Genomic DNA, 26,574 nt, shown 5'->3' on the forward strand with positions numbered 1-26,574 from the left:
TAATTACCGTCCATATTTTTAAGGTTGTAAATTGCCCAAGTGAAATCTTGACAAGTCATATGCATATGCAGTGCAGTTTATTACAAGAATTCGTTCCCATAACTTCTGCTGCTGCTGAGATGCTAGCATAAGATGTTTTCGTATACGCAAAGATTACGCAAGGCTTCGATAGATTAGTACAGCCGTCATCGCACGGACGGGCAGTATGGACGGCTGCCAAATCGCCGGGCGACGACCCGATCGGCTTATCGGGAGATATTTATTACTGGGAGACAGCGATAGGTCACCTGGCACGTGGTACGCCAGGATCGAGAGGCAAGTCATACAAAATGGGACATACTTGAAGCGTAGCATAAAATACTTTTCGTACAGCCAACGATTTACACAAGGCTTCGATAGATTGGTGCAGCCGTCATCGCCTGAGTGATGAAAGTATGGACAGCTGATAAATCAGAGGGCCTACCGCGAACACGGAATTTCGCTATTTGCAGGCATCCTTATCTATTACTCTAATTACCTCTTAATTGAAGTAAAAGAGAAAGTTACCATCAATTTTCGAACTTCGGTTTTCGCGATAGGCTCTCAGGATCGGGCGACGATCCAATCGGCATATAAACAGATACTGGTCGGCAGCAAAAGGTCACTAGGCACATAGTACAAACAGCAAAACGCTTTGACCATCGATGAACCTTTCCTCTTTGCAGTAAGGTATATAAATTATAATTGTCTGTTAATAGTGATGACGTTAGGACTGAGATCACTTTGTATCCAGACTCGAAATGATCTAACCTAGCGGGGACTATACCTCTCGCCTCGAATGATTGGTCCCTATGACACGACAGTTCGTTTTTATATGGAGTAGTTTTAACGTAAAATTATTGTAATATGATTTCACTTGCTGATTTTCACTTTAAACAAAGTGAAAACTTAAGTTTAAGTAATTCGATTTACATGTAGAAAACAGCTTTTTTTTACGAAAAATGCCTGAACGAATGCTGTTACTTTAGTCCGTCTAATTCTGATCACCACTGTACCCCCTGAACACTCATATTAGCGTAACAAGAAACTTTAATTACGTCTGAGCTAACGCTGAATATTTCTAGCTTTCTCAAACAATGAGCAATTAAACCACGCAGCCGCAATATTAGTCCACTTCGTTTCCTGGAAGGCATAATAACTCAATACTATACTCAAAACAGGAACAGCAAACCTATGCTACATGTCCATAACCACTTACGCTCTTCTTCCTCTGAATCTTAAAATAGCTTACCCGTAAATGGCGTACAATCCAGGATTTTCATGGTTTCTTGGAACGTTTTTGTTGTAGTGAAATAGCTGGTACGTTTGGCCGTAAGGCGACGTTACTGTTTCCACTGAACCGGAATAAACATGCAGTGTACGGCGTCTGTTATGGCGGATTTATGAGCAGTAGCGGTAAGTGAGAACACTATTTTAGAAAATTGCCTAAAATATATAGTAGCTCGGCGTATTCAATCGAGCGTCTAAATCAGTGGTGGGCAAAGTACTATATTATTATTATCTACACATTAACTTAGACTTATCAGTTGGAATTATTTGACCTGTCAAATCACAAGTGATTATTACGAAAGATTTTGTCGCCAGCAAAGGGGATGGGCGCTCCCGACTACAACAAACGCTGACTTTACAAGACACCAGCCACTTACCATCGTCCTGAAATCTCGCTATGCCACCATCATCATCTGTATTGACCACTATTGACAAAATATTAATAATTATTTCGTTTTGAGAGGTAGTCCGTCTAAGCTAACTTGGACTGATTTAAACAGAACAAAGTGAGGCAATGTCCGTGTACACGTCATATTTTCATGGAAATTCGACATCAATGATAACATTGCCACACTTTGTCATTGCAAATGCCATGTAGAGCAGTGGCGGCGCGTCACAAACATTCGTAGGGAACCCGGAGCTAATTTTGCTTTCCTTTTCTCCATGAACCGATCGTGAAAGTACTCAACGGGCTGAAGTTTAGACAAGCCGGTGGGAATCGAGTTCTTTGAACGATCCGCCACTGATGTAGAGTTAGCTTGGTCCGACTCTAAAGCTGTTTTAGTTCAGACAACCTTAAGCAACGAACATTTTGCGCTAAGTAGGTGCTTATTATCTAATATCCCCCTGCGGTGGCAGCATGGTTCCATTTTTATCACTTGTCACTATACCCGTCACTTTCGCGCTTACATACTTGTTAGAACGTGACATGGTGACAAATGATAAAGAGCCGACCATCTTAGCCCTACTGGAGCAATAGGAAAGATTTCCCGCTCGCACAGGGCCCGCGCGTACCTGACTACGACGAATGCGGGCTTCAGTTTTACGAGGTTTACAAGCCACGCTGGTACCGGCCCGATAACATACCGTGTGTTAAAGCTAGATTAATATGGGTATTAGTACTAACTAGGTTTTAACTTTGCGTGCTTTTGGGAATTCACTAATGAGTAATGGCATGAAATGTTTACATAAGCAATTAGGTACGTCCATTAAGTATTTTCGAAAAATCACTTATCTACATTTTTGACTATCCTATTGAATTGGATCTGAATCACTGTTGGTAAAAAAAATATCTTGAATAAATATGTCAATAAAATCATGAATAACGTTCTAAAAATCCTTGTCCCGCATACCAACATCATAGTTTACTTTATGCAACAAGAATAACAACCAAAATATCTTAATAAAACATGAAAGCTAGAAACAACACAATATTTCCATTTCCTGAATCCGTTACCACAGACTAGATAAACCCAAGCGTCAATAAAAAATAATTTAAACATTCGAAATTTGAATTGCATCGTGCCGAGTTTTCTTTCAGATATAACAGCCCTTAGTCCACAGAGGTAAGGTTTATAATGGGTTGGTTTGATGGTAAAATAAGTTAGAAGATTGTAAGGCTGGACATAGACGCACGTGTCGATATCGTGTGTCGTTAAAAGCACATTAAGCCGTGTTCAGACGTCGTCGGCGTTGGCGACGTGCCATAGAGTAGAGTTTAAGGCGGTGTACTCACTTTCATTGCGTTTGGCAGCCGATGATAGCGCTAAATGGGGTTATAGACATGCAGTAGTGGAGTGGAGAGTTATTTTATTGTGATGTAAAACGCTCTTAAAGTTTACACCGCGAAGAATCCAGAGGAAAATCTTAGATGCAATCCTGTATTATAGGAAAGCGATTGGCCGTCTTTTCACATTGAGCAATCTGTTGCACATTTTGTTTTTGTCCATTTGAATGTATGTTGCTACGAAAAGTACAAATAAGTTGGGTCGGAACCACTAGTCAATCGTCGCGGTTGCTGATAAAATTCCTCAGGGATCGCAAGTCCTGTAGGCACAAACTGTCCAACATCTGGCTTTGCCTAATCTACATTAACAGGGCGGGGCACATGTTAGGCCCAAAATAAATACATCTATTCGACTCCAAACTAAATCCGGCGACCTGTCGCTCCCGGTATGGTTTATTTGCTTTCCCGTGTACATGCGGCTCGGAACGGGGTTTTGATTTATTACTGATACTAATCTATGGCTAAAGAGGTTAAAACCTGGTCTATTTATAAATGTTAAGTGATTTAGGGAAGACTCGTGTCCTGTAAATAAATCGTTCAATGTGAGCCGTTCTTGTGAAATATGATGCAGTAAAATTGAAATTAATATTTGAAATTATGTTTAAATGTTTGATTAGGTGGGTTGCTTGTAAATTATATGCCATCATATGGTTTGAAAAACAGTATATACAATGAAGTATTGCTCTTCTCTGTATTACTGGTTTGCAAAACTCGATCTTAAGTTAGTTCAATTGTTGTTTTAAAGTATGAGTATTACACAAAACACGAGTTACCTCGAGCAATGACAGCCAAATTTGAATCATCCGTCGATATCTCTACGGTAGTCACTGATACCATATCACACCGATAATATCCTCTAGAAACAATAGGTAGTTCCATACATTGAACACATGTGGCAGTTTGGATTAGATGAGAACGCGGCAGGCCTTGACTTGGACGAACGATGCATTGGATGCATTCAATACAAGTCATGACAATAACAAGTCGTAAGAAATGTTTAAAGCCCAGTTGCCCTAACCACATTTAGCGGAGTTATTACGTCCCTTAGCAGCGAAAGATGCAAGAAACTTTCCATGCTATAAAATTTAGCCAACGCTTTAACGGATAGACGCTTTCGTGCAACCGACCTTAGGGTCGGCATTTGCCTTGAATTTGTCATGCATTTGCAATGCAATGTAGAGCTTGTGTTCATACTTTTGTCCCAAAAAATATTCAATTCTTTTACGTAAATGGGCTATTTTATTTAATGGTGTACACTGCACTTTTTATTTATTTAGACATTTCGATGTGCTTTTTCTAGTCAGAATCACGAACCTCTTTCGATTCTAATAGGAGAAGATAAGTGTCCCAAGATTTTTATTTCCATTCCGTTAGCATTTTTCATATATTTTGTATGACGGTAACAGAATGGAAGGATCGAAAAATGTGGCGAAATCTTGGGACACTCTTTTGCTCCTATTAAGATCGCAATCGCGCGTGATTCGGAATATAAATAACATAAACATACCCAAATAAAAAAAAAAAAGTGTAGTGTACATTTAAACAAAATGGCCCAAATTTAAACTGGTTTTTCAAACGGCTGTTAAACTTGGTGGGAGTGACAAAGCAATGGTACTGAACGAAGAAGTTCGGCTCAATATAAAATACATTGAAAGTAAAGTGTCTCGCTTGCACAATATTGTTAAGTGCAGGCGATGGTTAGACCACCCTAGATGAATGAAGCTACATGTGTTGTTTCTTTCATAATGAAAGTCAGCAGAGGAATCTATTACAGTAATCTAAGTAGGTATTTAGTGCCTTGATAATGATGATAAAACAGACGCATTTAGAAGTGATTGATAACGTTTAAGGAATGTACTTGTTTTTTTTTTTTACTTACCTTAAAATATGCCTACATTGCTCCAAATTTTCAAATTTAAAATATTTTTTTTATATTAGTAGGTATGTTGATAAATATACCGATTTGAAGTAGACCATCACTACCATCATTTAACACTTAAATGAGGTTACGATAAAGTTTTCCTTTGCGTTTCCTATTTCAATACTATTGAGTTCCCAATCCTTCGGCACCTAACAGTCTATGAAGAAATGTTAAGGCTATATGTTTGACGCTTATAATTGACATATCCGCAGTGCTACTTACCACCTATCTATTGTTTTAGGTATATCTTATACAATAAAATGATGATAGTTCGAATGCCCCAATTTTTCCGACCGATCTGAAATTTTGGTAGGTACATAAAAGTTTCTAAAGCCGGCTATTGACTGATGAATTGGTTAATCGGAACTGTCGTTTTGTATCTGGGATACACCAACAAAGCTTTAGGTCGTAATAAAAGTTCTCTATATTATGTGTCCCTAAATCTAAAGTTCTAAACCAATTTCGCTTTCTATTCCAGATGCGAGAATAGCACAATGTTGCGCTTGTGGGTCGTGGTGGCGCTGGCGGCGTCGAGCGCGGCGCTGCAGCCCCGCTGCGAAGAGATCTCCATACCCATGTGCCGCGGCATCGGGTACAACCTCACCGCTTTCCCCAACGAGCTGGACCATGACACGCAGGAGGAGGCTGGGCTTGAGGTAGGTTACATGTTACTGGCGCAGTGGGCAGGATAAAGCCGTCCTGCTACTGCCACGGCTTTAAAGATAAATGATGATGTTTTATTCGTGACGATCACAAAACATGTACGAATATGTAAAACAGCGAGAAAAGAACAAATCAAGTGTGCATCACGAAATGGACCCAACTCAGCATAATGCTAGCATAAAGCCATCGTTTTACTGAGTCACTCACGACGATCCCTGTAACTATATTGTACATATTTTGGGGTCGTGATCCTGAATTTCAAAAACTTATTATTCTTATTAAGTATGACCATACTAAACAAATTTACCAATGGGACTACCACAAATCGCGAAAAAAATCTAATGTGCATATAAAAGGCCCGAAGTAGACGAAACATATGGGCCCAGGAGTAAATTTATTCACAATATTCATATCGGTCCCATGAGAAACCTTTTTCAGTATAACCATCTTAATACATTTTTGTCATTCGGGATCACGACCCAACAAACACTTAGTATAAATTACCCTCGACTTCTACAAGTTGCCCAATCATCGCACTTTTGTTTATAAAGAAAACAGACGAAATGATGTATTTTGATTCTTCTTTCAAAGACGAGGTACTTTGTTTTGTCTGTGTTACGCGTTAATTCGATCATAAAATGGCAATCAAGAATGTCTGAACTAAAGACACGTTACATTTATTAGTCTTCTTTACGGCTCTAACTCTAACACCACTCACGCTAATAGAAACCGCATCGTAAATAAGTTTATTTTAAACAATTATTCGATGTGCTCTTTTGCCACTTTGATGCTTATCTAACCTCAAGATTAGTCATTTAAGAGACCCGAGTAGTATTTTAGCCAGGATCCTACTAAAACTATAGCAAATGGAATTCGTGACTAAGTCAGTATTTTTGCCACTGAGTCACGTTCAATTAGCAATATTTTTCTCAGTGATAGAAAAGTTCTGGATAATGTTCTGTTTAATAATAAAGGTACTTGACATTTATGACGTTTGATCACAAAACTGAAATGGTTTTTCTTTGAATTTCAGGTGCACCAATACTGGCCGCTAGTCGAGATCAAGTGTTCAGCCGATCTCAAGTTCTTCCTCTGCTCAGTATACACCCCAATATGCCTCGAAGACTATCCAAAACCGTTGCCCGCCTGTCGTTCAGTGTGCGAGCGGGCGCGGGCCGGCTGCGCTCCTCTGATGCAAAAATACGGCTTCCAGTGGCCCGAGCGCATGGCCTGCGAGAAACTGCCGCGGATGGGAGACCCCGACAAGCTCTGCATGGAGGAGACCAACAGAGCACAAGAACCCGAGCCGCCCCGCGCGCCCCCGCCGCCTCGCCGGCCGCACTACAAATGTAAGGATCCAAATTCAAAAAACTGCGAAAGCGGCCCGGCTGCAAGCCCGGGCGAGGTCGCAAGCGACGAGTGCGCGTGCACGTGCCGGGCGCCGCTGGTGCCCGCGCGTCACAACGGCTCGGCCGCGCTCGCGGCGCTGCTGCCCGGCGAGGGCTGCGCGCTGCCCTGCCGCGGCGCCTTCTTCACCAGGGAGGAGAAGGAGTTCGCGGGCGTATGGGTCGCGCTCTGGAGCGGCCTCTGCGCCGCCTCCACCCTCATGACGCTCACCACCTTCCTGATCGACTCCCAGCGCTTCAAGTACCCCGAGCGCCCGATCGTGTACCTGTCGGCGTGCTACTTCATGGTGGCCCTCGGGTACCTCGCCCGGCTCGCCATCGGCCATGACGAGATCGCCTGCGACGGACCTCTACTCAAAACCTCCGCGGCCGGCCCGAGCGCCTGCACCCTCGTCTTCATCCTCGTGTACTTTTTCGGGATGGCGTCCTCCATCTGGTGGGTTATCCTGTCCTTCGCCTGGTTTTTGGCGGCGGGACTCAAATGGGGCAACGAGGCGATCGCCGGGCATGCCCAGTATTACCATCTAGCCGCGTGGCTCATCCCGGCTGCGAAAACCGTGGCCGTACTCCTGGCCGGGGCCGTCGACGGGGACCCGGTGGCGGGCATCTGCTACGTCGGGAACTCGTCGCCTGAAAATTTAAAGAAATACGTTCTCGCGCCCCTAATCGTGTACTTCGCCCTCGGAGCGACGTTCCTCCTGGCCGGCTTCGTGTCGCTCTTCAGAATCCGCTCGGTCATCAAGCGACAGGGCGGGCTTGGGGCCGGGTCGAAGGCGGACAAGCTCGAGAAGCTGATGATCAGAATCGGAGTGTTCAGCGTGCTGTACGCCGTGCCCGCCGGCGCCGTGCTCGGGTGCCTGGCGTACGAGGCGAGCGGGCACTCGCCGTGGCTGCGGCGCACGGCGTGCGGCGCGCGCTGCGGCCCGCGCCCGCTGTACGCGGCGCTGATGCTGAAGTACTTCATGGCGCTGGCCGTGGGCATCACGTCGGGGGTGTGGATCTGGTCGGGCAAGACGCTGGAGTCGTGGCGGCGCGTGTGGCGGGGCGGGCGCGCGCCGGGCGCGGCGCAGCGCGCGCTGGTGAAGGGCGGCGTGTGACGCGCGGCGGGGGCGGGGGCGGCGCCGGGGCTGCCTGCGGGGCCCGCGGCGCCCGGCCCGGCCCTGCCGCCCGGCGCGCCTTCGGCGCCCTCGGCCCGCTCCGGCCAGCCTCTCTCCGACTACGGACCCGTGTAAGATGTGCCATTCGCGAAAACAAACTAACTTTGTGTAGTGTCGTGAGCCCGTGCCCTTATGGACTTATACTTTGGGGCATTTGTGGCTAAGTGAGTGATTCGAACTAGAAAACTGACTTCTCGAAAAGAAGTCTGAGTGAACACGATTGAAAATATGATGGACCCGGGTTCGCCTGTGATAGATATCCCATGAACTGAATGTGTGGCGGTGCCGTCGCGCGTCTAGTCCTAGTAAAACGCGCGCGCGGCGATATACGTAACTAGTTTTAAGAAACTCCGTACGAAAGGTCTGTTAAAGCGAAACTAATGACGGCGACCGCCTTTCTCTGATGTACCATTATTAGTACTGTTTTCTCTCTAATAACTCATCTTTTAACTCATTTCGTTGGCCTTTTAGAGACCTTTCGAGCGGGACGGCGGCCGTAAAGTCGAGCCTTCACTTATCACTTTGTATTTTTTTTTAAATCAAACTGACGTTCAAAATGTGCTAAAAACGAGGTATTTCTAATTTAATAGCTTAATATTAATATGGACAAGCGAAAGTGCTATCCTATGTCATTAATAGTTTTTTTAAATTATAATACTTCCATAATACACATTAAAAATGTTACTAACAACAAAACTTTTGTATTCTCACTTTAACCGATCGCTTTTCACATGTTAATATTAAGCTTGCATCAAATTATCAAAAATAGTAAAGCATAATACCTCTCACAAGTCAATAAATTATTTAATCGTTAAAGCAATAATGACTGCCAAAACTACTGCCAATATATTTGAAATTGTTAAATAAATTTCTGACTTGTGTTGTTCTTGTGAAGGTCAGATCATACTGATATTCTGTCAAAAGCTGTGTGAATGCTTTAGTTTTTATAATGTGCTCCTTCAAGACTCGCTATGTGCACTTTACTAGCAATATTAAACCTAGGTCTTATTATTACCTAATGTAAGTTGAGCACATTACGAAATTCTAGGCGTATTTAGTACATCTATCAAGAGATTAAACCTCGAACTTAATGCATTTAATATCCAATACTTGAAATTGTAGGCTCATCATTATGAAATTTGCCTATTTACAATTAGATAATCTGTATAGATACATCATGTTCATACGTAAAAAAATATGTAACTTCATTCCATGGATATTGTTTGTCAATATTATCAATTGATGGGTCTTAATATTTCAATTCCCGCAATTGGACAATCGGACATAGATTGCTGATCAAAGTACAAGTTTTGTAAAATAAGTGATAATATATTCTTATGTAACGGGTTCTGCCGGACGTCTTAAATGTTAGATTATTGTAATTTTGAAGACTAAAACGTTTGTACTGACGATGCATTTCCTGCCATATAATAAATAGATTTTAAAACAGACATTTGCCATCTGTATATTGAACGATAAATAGCGCTTGTAGAAACGAACGTAGGCTGAATGAAACTTTTTTAAATTCTGTATTTAGTTTTGACTCCTTTCATTCAGCCAGCGACACTAGCGCCCTCTGTGACTCAGTACATGAAGTGCCATGCTCCGAAGTTCCATATTGCCCCACATTCGACTGAAGCACAGTGCTGCCATTGATTAAAATTAAATAGATGACTTAATGTCAACGCGAGAAATATTATTATCCATTTAAAATTGTTTACTTGTATTATGAATGGATAGTTTTACGCGTATTCCTCTGTTCTAAGGAAAAACGCAATACATAAAGGTTATTCACAATTTCACATTGTCTTAACTAACTGCAAAATGCGCATTTTGCAGTTAAAGGCCAAATATCGGATGATTATGCCCGTTCTTCATTAGGATTGCGTTATACACGTCAGCGTAGCAGTTTTTTTTATAAAATATGCGATTTAAGGTTTGAATGACCACAGACAATAGAAAAATAACTTTTATGACTTCGTTTTTGACTTAGGGCAGTGTTAGGTCATCAAAATTGACCGTATGTGTAATGCTTTATAAATAAACGCTCAAAAGATACTGTTATAGAGTTAGACGTGCAATTGTGTAATTTTGTACATTGTTAATTTATATCACAGCGGCGACTGAGAGATTGTAATTGTATTCGAGGCGCCGCGGTGACGCGGAGATCATTATGTAATTTATTTTATATCTAACTGTAGATAATATTGAATAAAGCGACTTTTTTATGTACAAACAAATGCATTACTTATTCATTTTCCTTTGATAATTCCAATTTAAAAAGAACCCCGAAAGTTTAGTTTAAGTATAATCAAGGCTAATGTATCTCAAATCCCATGCAGAAAACCGCAACTAGATCGGTTGATCCGTTTTAGAGACAGTTGGGAATGGGAACATTCATTATATACACAAATACAGCACTTAGCCACTTGTTGCAAGTATAAGATTTGGGGTATTCATTCCACTACACACAAGAAACAAATAAAAAAATCATTGCAGTCTATCAAGTTTATATTTTTAGAAGTTCTAAAAGCGCTAGTTACTAAAATATAAAATCATTAGTGCTAATTTGAACATTGTCTCCTCTTTCCTTCCTCCCAGTAACCAACCGATACCATATTAACAAAAACCAGTAACAAAACTACCGTAGCCACAAAACGGCCAGTAACAAATAATAAACATAATGCGTGCGTGACAGATTCTAAAGTTAAGATACTTAAAGATACATTTTAACATTAGTCCTAAACCGTTTTAAATATTTCTAATGGGTACTTAATTAAAAGATAATTAATGTAGTGGTTATATTATCTTTGACAAGAACCACCATATGAAACATTTAATTCAAATAATAAACCCTCCGCTAGATGGCGGTTATGTCAAACATCACGAAGCGCCATCGATTCATTTGATTGAGACTAACATAATAACTTACATTTATAATAATACTGGATTTGTATAGTTCGTGTCATCCACGATGACGCACAGATTTGTCAAATCTAACCCTTAATAATATGATAATACGAGTCAAGGCACGCGTCTTCTCGAATGACACTATCTATAAATAGTGTAAACGTATAAAATAATAACAAACGTGTTCAATAACTTTGTGTGTAGATAGTGCCATTCACAATGACGCGTAGATTTGTCAAATCTAGCCTTTAATAGCACGAACCAAAGCACGCTTCTTCGTGAATGACACGATAGAACAAGATAATTAAAACTAAAATATTGTACAAAATACATCTGGACATGTTAAGTTAGGTACTATAAATATCACATCATTACGTATTTATTTCAAACACAGTACCTACTTAAGATGAAATTCAATAATCACATGGACGCAAGGGACTTTTTTTCAACTCCTTCTTTAATTATTTATTTGCAAGGTGATTAAAAGTAATGGGTAAAACTAAAATGTAACTGGAGTCTTCCTAACAAAAGTTGAATATAGTAATTTTATTGTAGATCTTAATCCGGCACTGAGAGTTCACTAGTATTTAGTCTGCAACACTTGGTTAAAACTATGTCAAAACGTATTGGCTATGAACGATGTTGGTGGTAGGGGGAATTACAAGCGATGCTAACACACGACGTGGTAAAACTATGAACTTTCGTGGAACGACATCTTCATACTATAAGTAATACGTCCCACACCCACTACGCGGCGCCAGTCATGCACGGAGCGAATATTTATGATTTACGATTTTTGTAGCAAATTTTACATACATACATTTGACTGATTCAACTTTTGTCAAATAGGACCCATTTTTTTTTTTATAAAAGGTAATATTATAAGTATTACAATTTAATAAATTTCGGCCCTTACGTACCCTTAACGCTATATTATTTGTATAGGTAAATTACGTATATTAATGGCAGTTTTACTATTCTAGCAGTCTACATCGCTAAGAACCTACAAAATCAATTATAACAATAACTTGAAAACAGGAATATCACTAACCATTATCATTCTCTGAAAGATCCCTCTAGTCCAATTTTTCCTCAGAATAATAAACATAGAAAATTGGCCTACTTTATCAGAAAAATGAGTTGTGGCTTATTCGATGACTAGACATTATTCCCTATGTTATCATTCTAATTAAGATTTAGTACCTACTTAATTATCACCATAACTAACGGTACGGAAGTTTGTTCGAAGCTTTACAATAAGATTAGATTAGAAAAATATATTGGGAATTAAAATGCGTTAATTTTAGGTAATATATTGCTATACGCTGGAAGTCCATGATGATTTTAACCATTCAAGTTATTAGTTGACAACGACGTTAATATTAAGGAGAGTCCTATAAAGATCCTTAGATACGGTAGACAAACTTAGGTCGTGGTCTCAAAAAGATGGAAGACAATTGCTTCGTTTAGGCTTTCTCCCTCTATCACAAGGAAATTTCGCTTGCGATAATTAAAGCAAGACCAAGACAACGAAGATCTTTAAGTACGTAACTTTATGTCAAATAGACAGTTCCAGGCTTTACCTAATTATACTAGAGTTGTTTGTGTCTTCGTACTCTAGGTACTTTTGAACTTATTTTATAACCATATTTTTTTACAAATATTATTTAAACCCCGTATTTACTGACACCTTTAAAGGTCCTAGTATTCGAAGCCCTATTTTGGAACGACTAATCAATAGTCCGCTGTCGCTGGGGGGTGAGAACCTAGACTCAGTGTCAAAGGTGGAGCGGATAAAGACATCGACAACAGGATAAAGAAGGCGAAGGCTGCGTTCGCTCAGTTAAAGGCTGTTTGGGAGTCGAATGTGCTCACACGACGAGTTAAACTTTGCCTCTTCGAATCCATTGTGAAATCTGTGTTGCTTTTTGGCTGCGAAACGTGGAGAGAGACTAAAGACCTAACTAATAAACTTCAGGTCTTCGTCAACAAGTCCCTCAGGTCGATCCTTCGCGTTTTCTGGCCAAAAACCATTCGAAATGAAGACCTATGGAGTATATGCCGGCAAACACCCATTAACGAAGAAATTGCGACACGGAAATGGAGATGGATAGGACATACTATTCGAAGAGGGTAAACGAATAATGCTACCATAGCTTTCGCGTGGAAACCGCCGGACGGAAGCCGTGGGTCCGGGCGTCCTGTACACTCTTGGCAACGGTCCGTCCTAAGAGAGCTACGAGCGTTCGGGTTGAGCTGGAGCGAGGCCAGAAGGCGAGCTGAAGATAAGAAGGCGTGGCGCGAGCTTGTGAAGGCCCTTTGCACCTCTGGGGTGCTTTAGGACAACAACAAACGCATATGTGATACACTTTTAAATCTATAATCAAACACCTATGTAATAGGCAGCCTCAAACAAATTGAAAGGAAAACAACATTAGATTACGTAACTGACATAGAAGTCACAATTTCACCATTAACAGGTGAAATTGTGACTTCTATGTCAGATACGTTTTTCTCAGTTTACTGTAGAATTCCGGGAGAAGATCTGTCAGTTTTGACTGATCCAAACATTTCCTGACATCCAATTGCGTTTGCAACGGTGTTGGCTGAAACGTTAGTGCAATTGACTATTAACCATTACAAATTGAACCGTACACTGTTACCGTCCGTTACGGTTTACGGTTCAATTTGTAATGGTTATTGGTCAATTGCAATTAACGTTCGGCCAACACTGGTCTGCGATGTGTCATCACATCAGACTAACGAAACGAAATCCCACATGTCCGTATAAGGATCTTTATAAAATCCATGCTTAGAATTCTATCCGTTACCTATAGACAGTACCTAATCGAATAGCCTTTATAAAAATATGCTAGCTAAGACTTTGTTACCCGACACAAATTACATTATTAATCAAATTGCCATTGTTTACGTATTTCGTTTCACAAAATGATTTGCAATCATTCTTAATCTTATTAACCTTAAATTAAAATGACTTACACTACGACTATCATGTACTCGTTCAGGTTGATTACTGTACATAAAATGACGCATCTTTCAATAATATAAATAATAACATTAAATGGAAATACTGACCTGTATTGCGACTATTGCGAAACTATAAGGGTCACCGCAGGCACATCTGAATGTATATACGTTTACGTACTTACCTATCTGCATGGTTATTGACATAAACCCACTTTATTTCGAAATTTTAAAACGTGAAAGTCGGACTTCAACTACTGAATAAAGGCCGTGATTTTCAGATGTCTCTGTGGCAGCCTCAGGCATAACTAGGTAAGAATATAATATATAATTATAATTAATATTATATATAAGTAATTCACAACATTTGGATTTTTAGACTCCATTGCTTGGCATTCGCAACAGATACAGTCAGCAATAAAGTAACCCACCCGACATTGTAGAAACTTATGCGCAGGGTACCGATATCATACCCTCATTTTTTCTGTAAGCCTCAAATCTTGGACTAATAAGTACCTCAGAAAGCGCAATGTCAAGGGCCCTCGCTTCCTGAGGCGTTGTACCCTCAACTCGTCGCGATACTGTTATTGCAACCTACAAACAGAATTAGGTATTAATAATTGTCTCAAATAAATTTAAATAATCCGAACGGTACTGCTGTGATTGGAGTGGTTATGGCGTCAGCCAAACACACCGTTTCCATCCCAACCTGGTGTACCTACTACCTACTGGAGGACGCGGTCACTTTTCGTTTTGTTAAAAAAAAGATTTGTGGAAATGTAGAAAAGTCCATTATATTATAGGTAATTTTCTCTATCTAGCCAAATCTAAGGATGTTAGATAATTGTATTTGAAGCTATTTGGTTATCTTTCAGTGACAAGCAATGCCAAAGTATCAACTCAGACGACTTACCTTGATAGTACATTCCATAGGGTTCCTGAATGACAGGGGCATGCATAGCTTCAGGTTCCGCCATGTAGCTATGGTGATACTCCTCGGGCATGGGCACTTGGTGTGGATAGTACATTTGGGCTTGTTGGGGTTCCATCTCCATCTCTGGCATGTTCTGCTGGGGTATTGCTTGAGGACTCTGGAAGGCAATGTTTATCGGCGTAAGAAAACACGGTTAATTCCGTGCATTTCTCCACCTGACCTTAAAGTAAGCGTAGCTTGTGGGCTAGTGAAGTTACGCATAAGTTCAAGTCCATAAAAATCCTGAAAAATCCTTAGCGTGGAAAATAATAGTCGAGGATGATACAAATAATCACAATCATGATGGACAAATAAAACAAGAACACTTCAATATTCAGCGCCATCTACTGAATTAATGTTATTTTGATAAGAGGTCTTAGCGTCGAACAAAATGGCTGGAAATGGATTACTGAGACCTCCGCTGCCTGCTCCGTCAGTAACTGTATCTGGTAACAAACGGAATACTAGAGGAACGCGATTTTGTATATTTTGTGGTCTTCTTGTTTTTATTCGCCCATAGCCATGACCCTTTGGCCCGCCGGAACACTAATAGTTCTAGTTACGCCACGGCCATGACACGCGCCTAAGGGGACATCAATAAAACGGCAATACTCACTTGATATTTGCACCTCTTGAATCGTCCGTAGAGTGACGAATAAGGCAGATTATAGTGGATCGCTGCTTGGTTTATTGACATTTGTCCCACCCTGAAAAACAAGGATAATAATGGGAAGGTTATAACTGTTATAAGATATCAAGAAATATTCTCCAGCGATGGCATGGCAGCACGGTTCCATTTTTATCACTTGTCTTGTACTTGTTAGAACGTAGCAGGCATGGTGCATAAAAATGACCGCTCGTCTGGATCTTATGTTCGCGTGCTTACTCTTTGATACCATACAGACAAAACTGCCCACCTATCTATTTAAAAAACTTGTATGGCTCACTAACAACCACCATCAACCTAGAACGTCACGAGCAGCCGTGCTACAAGTCCCTAAACACAAGTCCGCTGCTTTTAGAGGGAGTTTCCGCTACCTTGCAACAAAATGTTGGAACAACATTCCTCCCCCAATTCGTAATTTAAAAAATAAATTCAATTTTAAAATTAAATATCGGTTACACCTTTTAAACCATCAAAAACTTCAAGGTTGAAACTCCCTCGTAGATGAAGTAGTCTCATTTATTTATTTAAATTCAAATTTTACAAAATCTTAGGGTCAAATTGTAACATATAAATTAAATCTCAATAATGTAGCTACCTACTATATCGAATACACAAAAGCACACGCCATTACACACACAACACAACATGAGCATAATTAGGTTATATTAATAAGAATTAAGCGTTGTACTGTCTTTTTTGTTTTTGTAAGGTCCTGGCAGAATATCAGCGATGTGCCTTGCCGCGTCATCATGCTGAGCCAGCGCCTATTCTCTGCCACGACACATGGTTTTGCATTCAAGAATTGTAAACTAGTTTTAAGAATAATTCTAAGCTGCATGTTCTTCTTATTGTCTATACCTACCTACCATGTATGTTGTGGAAACGAATAAAGTTTTTATCTATCTATCTATCTATCTATCTATCTATCTATCTATCTATCTATCTATCTATGGTGACAAATGATAAAGAGTCGACCATCTTAGCCCTACAGGCATGTATTCTTTGTGCACTCACATGGAAAGAGAAACAATATTAGCCAGATGGACAAAAATCACACGACGCTTTTTCTGACACGTTTTTTTTTTCAATTGATTTTTTATAGTACTACTCCCTGCAGATTATAAATGGCTCCATTTTTCGGGAACCCAAAAAGTCTGTAGTTATTTCGATTTGACCGATTTTTCAAACGATTACAGCGCCATGCCATCTGCGTAAAGCTTTTCGGGTTTATCCTCATTAATCTACCATTACGTCATGCATTTTTATTGTAACATTCTAATGTCATAAGGGGCTTACCTAACAGCTTCCAACGCCTCTCCCATTGCGTCTTCGGACCAGGGCGTAGGGTTAGACCGTGACAGCTCGATTCCCTCTCGTTTGCATCGCCCGTACAGCGTGCCTGCAAAATACCAAGCGACATGCGAAAATAAAATAATCAGATAGTATTTTTGCAAGGCGAGTGCGCTTTGGTCTCCAGTTGACACCATAACTGCACCGATTGTGCCACGATTCATGGCACGCCATTCCCTCTGTCATGCAACTGCCTCCAGCATGAGGCAGACGATTGAAAGTGATCTATAACCTATCAGTTTCTTCTGCTATGTGCAGGATACAGCACTAATCGTATCGTCTCTCTATCACGTCAAGTCACAAAAATGTCAAAGGATGCCAAAGACTGTGAAAAGGAGAAGGAATAATGGATGTGTGCTGTCCGAAATAAAGTTTTAATAATAATCCGGAAAAGGAACCTGGCAGCTAGGGCTCCCAAGCAGTAGCAAAGTTTCTGAAGATGTTACCTGAATAAACGCTAAGATGAGACGTCAACCTGTCTCACCTGTAGGTATGCCAAACTGCGAAGCCGCTCGCTGTACCGACGCCGCTCCACAGCGGATGGACGCCAGCGCCCGCTCCAAGTCAGCTCGGCGCCACGCGGTGGGCGCCGCGTTGAATGGCGCCGCCAGCCGAATGCCCTCGCGCCGAGCAATCTTGTACAGAGTGCTGCTTGGAATGCCTGTCAATGCCACAATCATTTTATTGGCAAAAACATAAATTCCATAATATTGATGAATCAAGCATATCTTTACTAAAGGAAGGAAAAGTTGACAGAACCCTGGATGATTATAAAATTCTGCATGACTATTACCTACATTTAGCGCACCAAGACCGAGGAATTGTACAGGAGCCCAGCATGCCCACCACCGATCACATACACTCCCGCTTTCTCTGCTCAAAACTGGTCAGAGTCGAATAGAAATGAAAATGAAAAGGCCCTAACCAACTATCCGTAAGCCCTGCTGGCAGTGCTGGCCTTGTTGGCAGAAATAGCTCCGGAGCGCAGCACATGAAAATCGCCGCAAAGGTCGTCTTCACTAGACATGAACGCGCCTACAGTACCTACAGTGAGGCATAAAGACAATGTTTTATACAACTGACCGTAAGCCTTGCTGGCCTTGTTGGCAGAAATAGCTCCGGACCGCAACGCGTGAAGAGCGCCGCGAAGATCCTCTTCACTCCATGACTTGGACGCGCCTTCTTTTTTGGGCGTGTCGATCCCGAGTCGGTGCGCGCGCTGCCAGAGCGTTGTCGACGGGATGCCGTATGTGGCTGACGCCTGGAAACCGAGAGAAGGGGCATAAAATGAAGGGGCATGGTTGACTGGTAGAGAATGCCATTTGGCATTAAGTCCGCCATTTGTACATTGTTGTATATATTTTGTGCGTACATACGTACCTACCGACCGAGCGACCGAGTAAGGTAGTCCTTATGGTGTATATGAATAATAGCCAGATCACACCACTTACGTATGCAGGTGGTGCCGTGCTGCATATGCAAGTTGCTTGCTCAATCACTGTCGGTTGAATACGAAAACTATTTTTTTACATACTATATGTAGAGAGCGTTGTTATTAGACTCTGATGTGCTGGAATCATGAGTAGGTGTTTTAGAATAACCGGTCGTTCGGAATTGCCCGAATACCAGCCGAATACTCAACCGGATAAAATTTTGGGCCATCACAGAATCACCCAACTCAAAACGAGATTGTCTATTGTCTCATCAAAATTTTTCAGTTCCTTCTGACAGAATCCGTGACATTAACTAAAGACAGAGCTCATAGATAAAAACCAAAAGACTGGTTCTGAATTAAGACTTATACATTATGGCCCATTACGACATCAAATAACCGCGTATGAGCGGACCAATAAGTTTTGATTCCAGTTCAGCTCAGTGAGGTACCTTAGTAAGACTCATATTGTGCGTCCGCAGGGCCTCAAGGGCCAGTTCCATGTCTTGCTGCGTCCAGTTTTTGGGGCTGCCACGAGGCGGCTCCGGCTGGGTGCTGGAGTCACTCGTGTCTGACCCACTCAAGTGGTGTTGCTCTGAAAAATGGTTCTTGATAAAGCTAAACTAGAGCTCGTAAGAAGAGAAGCGCAAAAGAAAGTGTAAGGTATGTTTTCTACATATTTTACCGATTCAAATTTTACTAATCACCGATGATTGTACGTAGGTTCGAAAATTGATTAGAGCAAATCATGAAGTTGACTCGATATTAATCGATATAAATAGAAAGATACTGTGCTATAAAAAAATTGATACCTCCTTCAGAGAGAGGTTCGTCTTTAACAGCAAGGAGAGGCATGAAATCCATGGAGTCAGCATCGTTGGCGCCAGGCAGCGTTTTGTGTCTGTCGATGAGCATGGAACCCTGGAAATAGGCAATGAATTTAGGTATATACAAACACTAATAAATCCATTCTCTCATAATTTAAAATCTAAACATGATTCATCGTCTTCATTCAGTTTCATGGGGAAACATAAAGAGAGAGGGAATCGCTGTAACTTACCAGCGTTTTCATGAGTAGCGCGAGGGTCTCCAACATTACGGCGGGCTCGGTGGCGGCGGGGCCCGTGGGCACCGGCGGCGCTAGCTGTTCCAGATTATCCGAACTCTAACAATTCTCCTCCTTACTACATACCAGCGTATCCGAGTGCGGCGCTGGTGCGAGGGTCTCCAGCACGACGGCGGGCTCGGCGGGCTCCTGTTTAACGGCGACCGGCGTGGCGGCAGGGCCCGCCGGCGCCGGCGGCGCTAGCTCCTCCAGACTCTCCGAACCCTGTTAACCATTGTCACACTTTATACCTAATAAAATGTATTTTAAAAGCCTATTCTTGTTATCTTAGGTAAAGGTGTGGGAAAATGCCGACGACAGGGTGGAGTGGAGAAAAGGAGGGGAGGCCTTTGCCCAACAGTGGGACACTACAGTAGGCTAACTTATCATCATCATCATTATATCAGCCACAGGACAAAAAACACAAATATCAGTCGTTCGAAAGACGTCCTGCTAGATAAAATTTTCCCCATTCCCAATGTCCTATGATTGTTATTACAAATTGCTTAATTGACTTAAAGATACGACGCTAGCAGCTGCCGTATAGTTTTATAAACGTATAGTTTTTTTTTTAATAATCTTCTTGAGTTCTTGACCTAGGCACCTCAATGGTGGCTGGAGCCAGTGCTATTCTGGAAATTGACCCATAACAAAAAAAAAATTGCCGCGACCTTCCCATGCCTCATGTAAATCCCCTGGAATGGAAGTCCCCTAATGCAGTTATATGACTAGACTCTTATACGAAAACTGTTGACTTTCTCAAATGACATATAAGTATTTCCGGTGGTCACTTTTTCTGTAGTGTATTGGGCCAATTCGAGTTTTAGTTATTTAATCTGTTTCCGACATGGTACTGATCTGTCAATGTCAAAAGTGACATTTTTGGTGAAAGAAATGTCAATTTGGACATTGACAGATCCTAATCAGATAATAATCAGTATCCTATCGGAAACCGTTTAAATAACTAAAACTCGAATCGGCCTGTATGACATATACACCGTGTCCAATAAGTTCGAATACAAACTTTTAGCACTTGCTGTATAGACATACGGATCGCTGGCTATAAAATTCTTATTTTAATTTAAAAAGTATATTGACATAAACATAGTACTATAATTTCATAAGTCACGTATTTTTAGTTTGGCTTCAATACACGATGAAGTACGTTCGTGAAGAAATTATTAGAAAATTCCTTAAAGGCGACAGGCCATGTGCTATATTCAAGGCGTTACAACCCCATGGAATTAAACGGAATCTTGTTTATACTACTATAAAAAGGTATAAAGAGATCTCTTCTACAGAGGACAGGAAAAGATCCGGTCGGCCCCGCTCAGCTAGAACTGAAAAAGTGGTAAAGGCTATAAGAGAGCGAATTCGGCGGAAAAAACACCGTTCTATTAGAAAATTAGCTGCTGATCTGAAAATTTCCAGGGGATCTGTACATAATATATTGAAAAAAGATCTTGGATGTCATGCTTATAAAAAACGAAAAGTACATGGCATTTCAGATGCAACCAAGAAAAAGAGAGTAGAAAGATGTAGCACCATACTTTCTTGGCACGCAGGTGACGAATTTGTTTTCTCGGACGAGAAACTCTTTGTGTTAGAGCAGCCTCATAACGCCCAGAACGACCGGTTGTGGGCAGCACGGATAGAAGACATTCCAGAGTATGAAAAGAATGTGCCTAGGTTCCAGAGCTCACCATCAGTGATGGTTTGGGGTGCTCTTTGTAAGAGGGGCAAACTGCCTCTAGTTTTTATTGATAAAGGCGTTAAAATCAATGCGGCATACTATAAATCGGAGGTTTTGGAGAAAAATGTTGCCCCAAATTTAAAAAATATGTTTGGAGACGATTATTATGTTTTCCAACAAGACGGAGCTCCGTCGCATACGGCAAACGCTGTTCAAGCTTGGTGCAAGGCTAATTTGACCGATTTTTTGCCGAAAAATGAATGGCCACCAAGTTCTCCAGATTTAAACGTACTAGATTATTTCGTATGGTCATACATGCTCTCTAAGCTAAATAATTATAAAGTCGCAAACCTGAGCCATTTTAAAAAGGTTATCGTGCAAATTTGGGACGATATGCCGATGGATGCGGTGCGTGCCGCTTGTGACTCTTTTGAGAAACGTTTGAAACTTGTAAAAAAAGTTAAAGGTGGAGTAATTCCAAAACATTTGTTGTAAATATTGTATATAAATGTGGCTTTCATTTAATATAATTTTCATAACATAAACTACGCGTACATTTATTTCATTAAGGATCATAACTGTATTCGAACTTATTGGACACGGTGTATTTCAGGCTAAAATGTATACATTAACCCCCCTTATTCATAAACGTCTACTAAAGTTACGATGCCGCTAATAAACGTTTGTCCCTTTCCATCATACCAATACGTCGGAAAGGGACAAACGATTATTAGCGGCATTGTAACTTAGTACCTACACGTTTATGAATAAGGGGGTAGCAGTGTAACTACTTAAAACACGAATCAATAAACTATTCACAAAATAATTAGATTTGTTCCCTAGTTGTGGATTATCTTTTTGGGTCAACGAAAAACGGTCTTAAAATCCCCTCCCTTGATTTTAAATTAATGAAGATTGTCGTTTACAGATTTTGGAAAAACATACAGGGTGCGAGAAAAAGGTAATTTTTGACAAACTTTTGTTTGATGCCAATCAACCCATTCCTATCGAAAATAAAGCTTGTTGTATTGACTATACGCGAGTAGGTATTAGTATTATTGAGCATTGTGTAGGGTACCTGTAAGTGCCGCAATATGTGCGCAGACGCATTCTCGTCTATATCGGCCTCGAGCTTCACCGGATGGAACTCCAGCGACGGTAGTACCTGCAAAACCACACAAAATCGTCCCATAAATGGCACGTCACAGTGACATCGGAGATAGGTCAAAGGCCCAAGGGACACCTAATTAGCCCCACATGACCACAATAAAAGTTGCTCGGTTTCCCAGTTCTGGCCAATTTAAGTTTTTCATTATGTTTTGACTCCTTCGCGCAAAACGGCTTAACGGTTTTCCATTAAAGGCACTCAGTTTTTTTAAACCTAAGACGGACATCACATATCGTAAAGGACCTAAAATCTAAAGGAAGCAAAAGGAGTTGGTTAGGGTTGGGGTTGGCGGGGTGCAAGAGTACTAAAGGAGGAGCGGGTGCGGACAGTTTCACGACTTTTACGTGGAAAACATCGCGGGCATAGACTAGTCTAAATAAAGGACGCTAAGCAATAATAATTTGGTACTCACTGGTCTTAAGATAGAGCCAGCTGACAGACAGACGGACGGACAGTGTACATAAAGTAATAGGGGTACCGAATGACATCTTTCGGGAACCCTAATAAACAAAAAATAGTTTTAATTTTAAATAATTCTTTTCAACCTACAGTCATAAGGACTATTCGTTTCCGTAATAAGATGACTTCCGGTCCCGTTTATTTTAATGGATATCAATTCCCGGTCGGGTATAATGTATAATCCAAGGGGTGCTTTTTATTATCAGACTGAGTTTATCCCTGAAAATGGTTCCTTATTAATTCTAATTGACTTGTCTGTTATAGTGCCCGACGCTGTGTGGTACAGTTTTAACTCCCGACGGATCGAAGAGGAGGCGGTATAATAAATCGATTTATAGGGTTCCGTACCCAAAGGGTAAAACGGGACCCTATTACTAATTCTCCGCTGTCCGTCCGTCCGTCCGTCTGTCACCAGGCTGTGTCTCATGAACCGTGATAGCTGAAATTTTCAGAGATAATGTATTTCTGTTGCCGCTATAACAACAACTACTAAAAAGTACGGAACCCTCGGTGGGCGAGTCCAACTCGCACTTGTCCGGTTTTTTTGTCAGTTTTCGATAAACGTTGGTGGATAATCTGGTACAGATTACGTGATTCACCAGCGATATTTTAATTAGCGAGTACGTTGAGTGCCGGGAACCCGCTAGGCGGGTTCTCTGCTCGTAGTCACTTATTATTTCTACAAAGCGGGAAAACACTGGGATCGGCTACGAGCGTAGCGCTACGAAAACGTTAGCAGTGAATGTGTTAGTGGCGATGTTATAATATATGTAGAGTAAATTAAATACAACAAAGGCGAACTTATCCCTGTATGGGATCTCTTCCATTGAATTTAGGTAAGTTGGAAGGAATGAAGGCAGGCAGGAAGGTTAAATTAGGCGTGGTTTTAGGTTTAGGTAGACCAATTTGTTAAAATCTAACCGTTTGTTTATTTCAATTGATTAATATAAATGTGTAATATTGCTAGGTTGTAAAAATTGATTCAACATATTATGCGTCTAAAAAAATACGCTCCAACAAACGCGATTTGATAATAACCGATCTGAGTCACAAAATAAACTGTTATAAGATTCTTTTTAAGATGCAAAAATGTTGTAATTAAAATAACAGTCTGTTTGGCATAGGTACTGCTTATTACTCAATTAAACCAAGAAAAAAATACGCGTATGGATCATAGAAGTTGGAGTCAAACCTAAAAACTACCCTCCTAAAACAAAGTTAAAGTAAAACGGGAGTCTTTACGAGGATTTAGGATACTCTTTTTCATGTAGCGACTATCTCATATTAATAATAAATAATTTTTTTTTTATATTTCAGACAGAGTCCATAAACATCTTAGAATTAAAACTACAAATAAAATAAAATAACATAAATATATTAATGGATATGTTGAAATTGTATGATGTGAAAAACATAAAGTTTGGTATACCTGATTGTGATTGGTGAAATAGCCGTGTGCGTACTGCGAGTCGTCGTCTTCGGAGGCCGGTTCGTGCTTGACCTGCGGAAAACCGCGGCCGGGCATTTCCTGCAAAAAATATAAATGTAATATTCTTCTTGTAAAACAGCTATTATTTAATAAAGATCACAAAAACCATAAAATGTCTAAGAAATACCTAATTTGCATTTTAAAGTGTAATCAAAATACAAAGAAAAGTAATTTAGACAAAGTACCTATTGTCGAGAGGTCGGGCCCTTGCGGGCGATACAGCGAAATGCTCCATTTTCCTTCTAAATGTCGCAGCAATCGAACAGTCGGCATAAGTACGTATACATAGGCAATTAGACAAAAGGAAGCGAGCTTTATTGAATTTTTTCTCGATTGGTGCACAAATGAAGAGTGCGAAGTTAATTTCCCTCCCTTTCTGTCGCCCGCAAGGCCAGCGCTTTTTTAATTCTGTTTGTTTTCGCCGGGACGCTCGCAAACTTAAGTATAACCAGCTACCCACATATAACTCTACGATAGTAACTTTTTTGACGCGCGTAAATTTCAAAACTTTATCGAAACACGTGACGGACGGCGACACAAGTACCCACTCGCACCTGCGGACGCGGGAATAGTGAATGTAAAACTTGCGCGGTTAACCCTCTCCCCGCGTTACCGTGGACACCAAACACGTGCGCGAAAGTCTACCGTCTTTGCGAAGGACGAAGTAAAACACGGACGCGATAAACGTGGGAAAAGGGCGCGAATAACGAACTTTACTTACCTAGAACACGGTCAGGATCCGCTGCCGCGCGGTGACCTTCGAGATGGGATGTCGCAAATGAAAGTGAATCCCGCACACACCCGGCCGGGCCCGCGTAGCTGCGTGGCGCATGTTTAGGACGCTGCAGGGCGGCGTTATTTTTTTCGTCGAAGAAATAAAAACAAAACGACTTCGCCCCGTCGTCCCCCCGCTTCGAGTTTCCAAGCGATCTTTTGAAATCTAAAGCTGTCAAGGCTACACAACTACGCGTATCGGAGAAAGTTTTTTGATTGTTTAGGAAGAGGTGTAAAGTAGAATTCGCGGAATAAATCGGGGAGGCAGGAGGTAAATGCACTATAGAGTTGTAGGTATGCGGGGGAGCGCCCGACCAGTCGGCGCCCCGCGCGGCGCCTTCCTCGCTCCGATTGATTTTTATTACAAGAATTTTCGCTGGTGGTTTTTTTTTGTTTTCCGCACACCGACACGGACGCACACTAAGACAATCGTATAATTCGTTTGTACGAACGAACTTACTAATGCTATTGATTTTTATAACGAAGCCGCGCGGCCGACGACGGTCTGTCTTTAGCTTGTAACTGATAAGTACGGCGTTTGTTTTGAATCTTTAATTTTAGAACGTTAAAATAAAATAAACATTCGTTCATTATAAGTTGTGGATGATACTTGTAACAAATTTAAAACTACCCTCGAAAAATGTAACCTTTAAAATCCATCCACAGTTAGATTTTTATAATTAATCGTTATACTCGTACTTCCGCCCGTTTAATTACGTAATACACAGGTAGATATTCAAGTTATAAAAGGGTCATATACCTATAGCAAGATTTTAAAATCGCGGGTACGTGCACAAACTAATAACTATTTAACTACCTACTATAAACAAGATGCAGCTCATTGAATATCACAGATACAGAGATAATATACATATAGCTAGGATATAGGAGGGTTTTGCGTTACCTACATCGATTTTGGAAAACCCATTACCATAGCCTATGGACGCTTGCAACTCTAGGAGTATCATGCATCACATGCGCACTGCCGACCCTTTAAAAACTTGTAGGTAAACTTCTTTAAGGGTTCTGTACCCGGCCGGAGGGTGACAGTCAGTATCCTCATTACTCAGCTCACGCTGTTTGTCCGTACGTCCATCTGTCTGTCAGCGGGTTCTATCTCAAGAACCGGTAAGTAATGTTGAAATTTTCGCAGTGAGGTAACTATTTTATTATTGTCGCAAAAAAAAACTAGTGTATCTGGGAACTTGCGAGTCCAAATCCGCATTATCAAAACTTGTAGTTACTTAGTTAGTGGTCTGATCTGTGATCTGTTAGAGAAGAACAGCCAGACAGACTTACGTCAACATTTTTGCCCAAACTGAAAGGGA

At 41.1% G+C, this 26,574-nt stretch overlaps 2 protein-coding genes across 3 annotated transcripts in view; one reads left to right on the top strand and one right to left on the bottom strand.

Annotated features, from left to right (window-relative positions):
* The window catches only part of LOC133523733 (frizzled-2), a 30,280-nt gene extending 19,799 nt beyond the window's left edge, over positions 1–10,481 (top strand). Inside the window, exons 2-3 of the mRNA XM_061859424.1 lie at positions 5,494–5,671; positions 6,712–10,481. Coding sequence (XP_061715408.1) covers positions 5,510–5,671; positions 6,712–8,181 — 1,632 coding nt within the window. The 5' untranslated portion in view covers positions 5,494–5,509 and the 3' untranslated portion in view covers positions 8,182–10,481. The remainder of the gene's footprint in view (positions 1–5,493; positions 5,672–6,711) is intronic.
* A 253-nt stretch (positions 10,482–10,734) lies between these two features.
* On the bottom strand, positions 10,735–25,762 carry LOC133523735 (uncharacterized). 2 transcript variants are annotated; one of them, XM_061859428.1, is made up of 12 exons: positions 25,194–25,762; positions 24,413–24,511; positions 22,435–22,521; positions 19,751–19,888; positions 19,371–19,479; positions 19,011–19,153; positions 18,210–18,387; positions 17,611–17,787; positions 17,073–17,175; positions 15,726–15,816; positions 15,050–15,227; positions 10,735–14,730 (listed from the first exon to the last, which is right to left on the bottom strand). In XM_061859428.1, exons 2-12 carry the CDS (start codon positions 24,506–24,508, stop codon positions 14,702–14,704), a joined length of 1,329 nt encoding a protein of 442 aa, XP_061715412.1. In that variant the 5' UTR covers positions 24,509–24,511; positions 25,194–25,762; the 3' UTR covers positions 10,735–14,701. The 2 variants fall into 2 exon arrangements, with proteins under 2 accessions (XP_061715412.1, XP_061715411.1); XM_061859427.1 differs by having other exon boundaries at positions 24,658–25,762.
* Positions 25,763–26,574: the final 812 nt, after the last annotated feature.

Source organism: Cydia pomonella, chromosome 12, assembly GCF_033807575.1.
Source record: "Cydia pomonella isolate Wapato2018A chromosome 12, ilCydPomo1, whole genome shotgun sequence".
Classification (NCBI taxonomy): domain Eukaryota; kingdom Metazoa; phylum Arthropoda; class Insecta; order Lepidoptera; family Tortricidae; genus Cydia; species Cydia pomonella.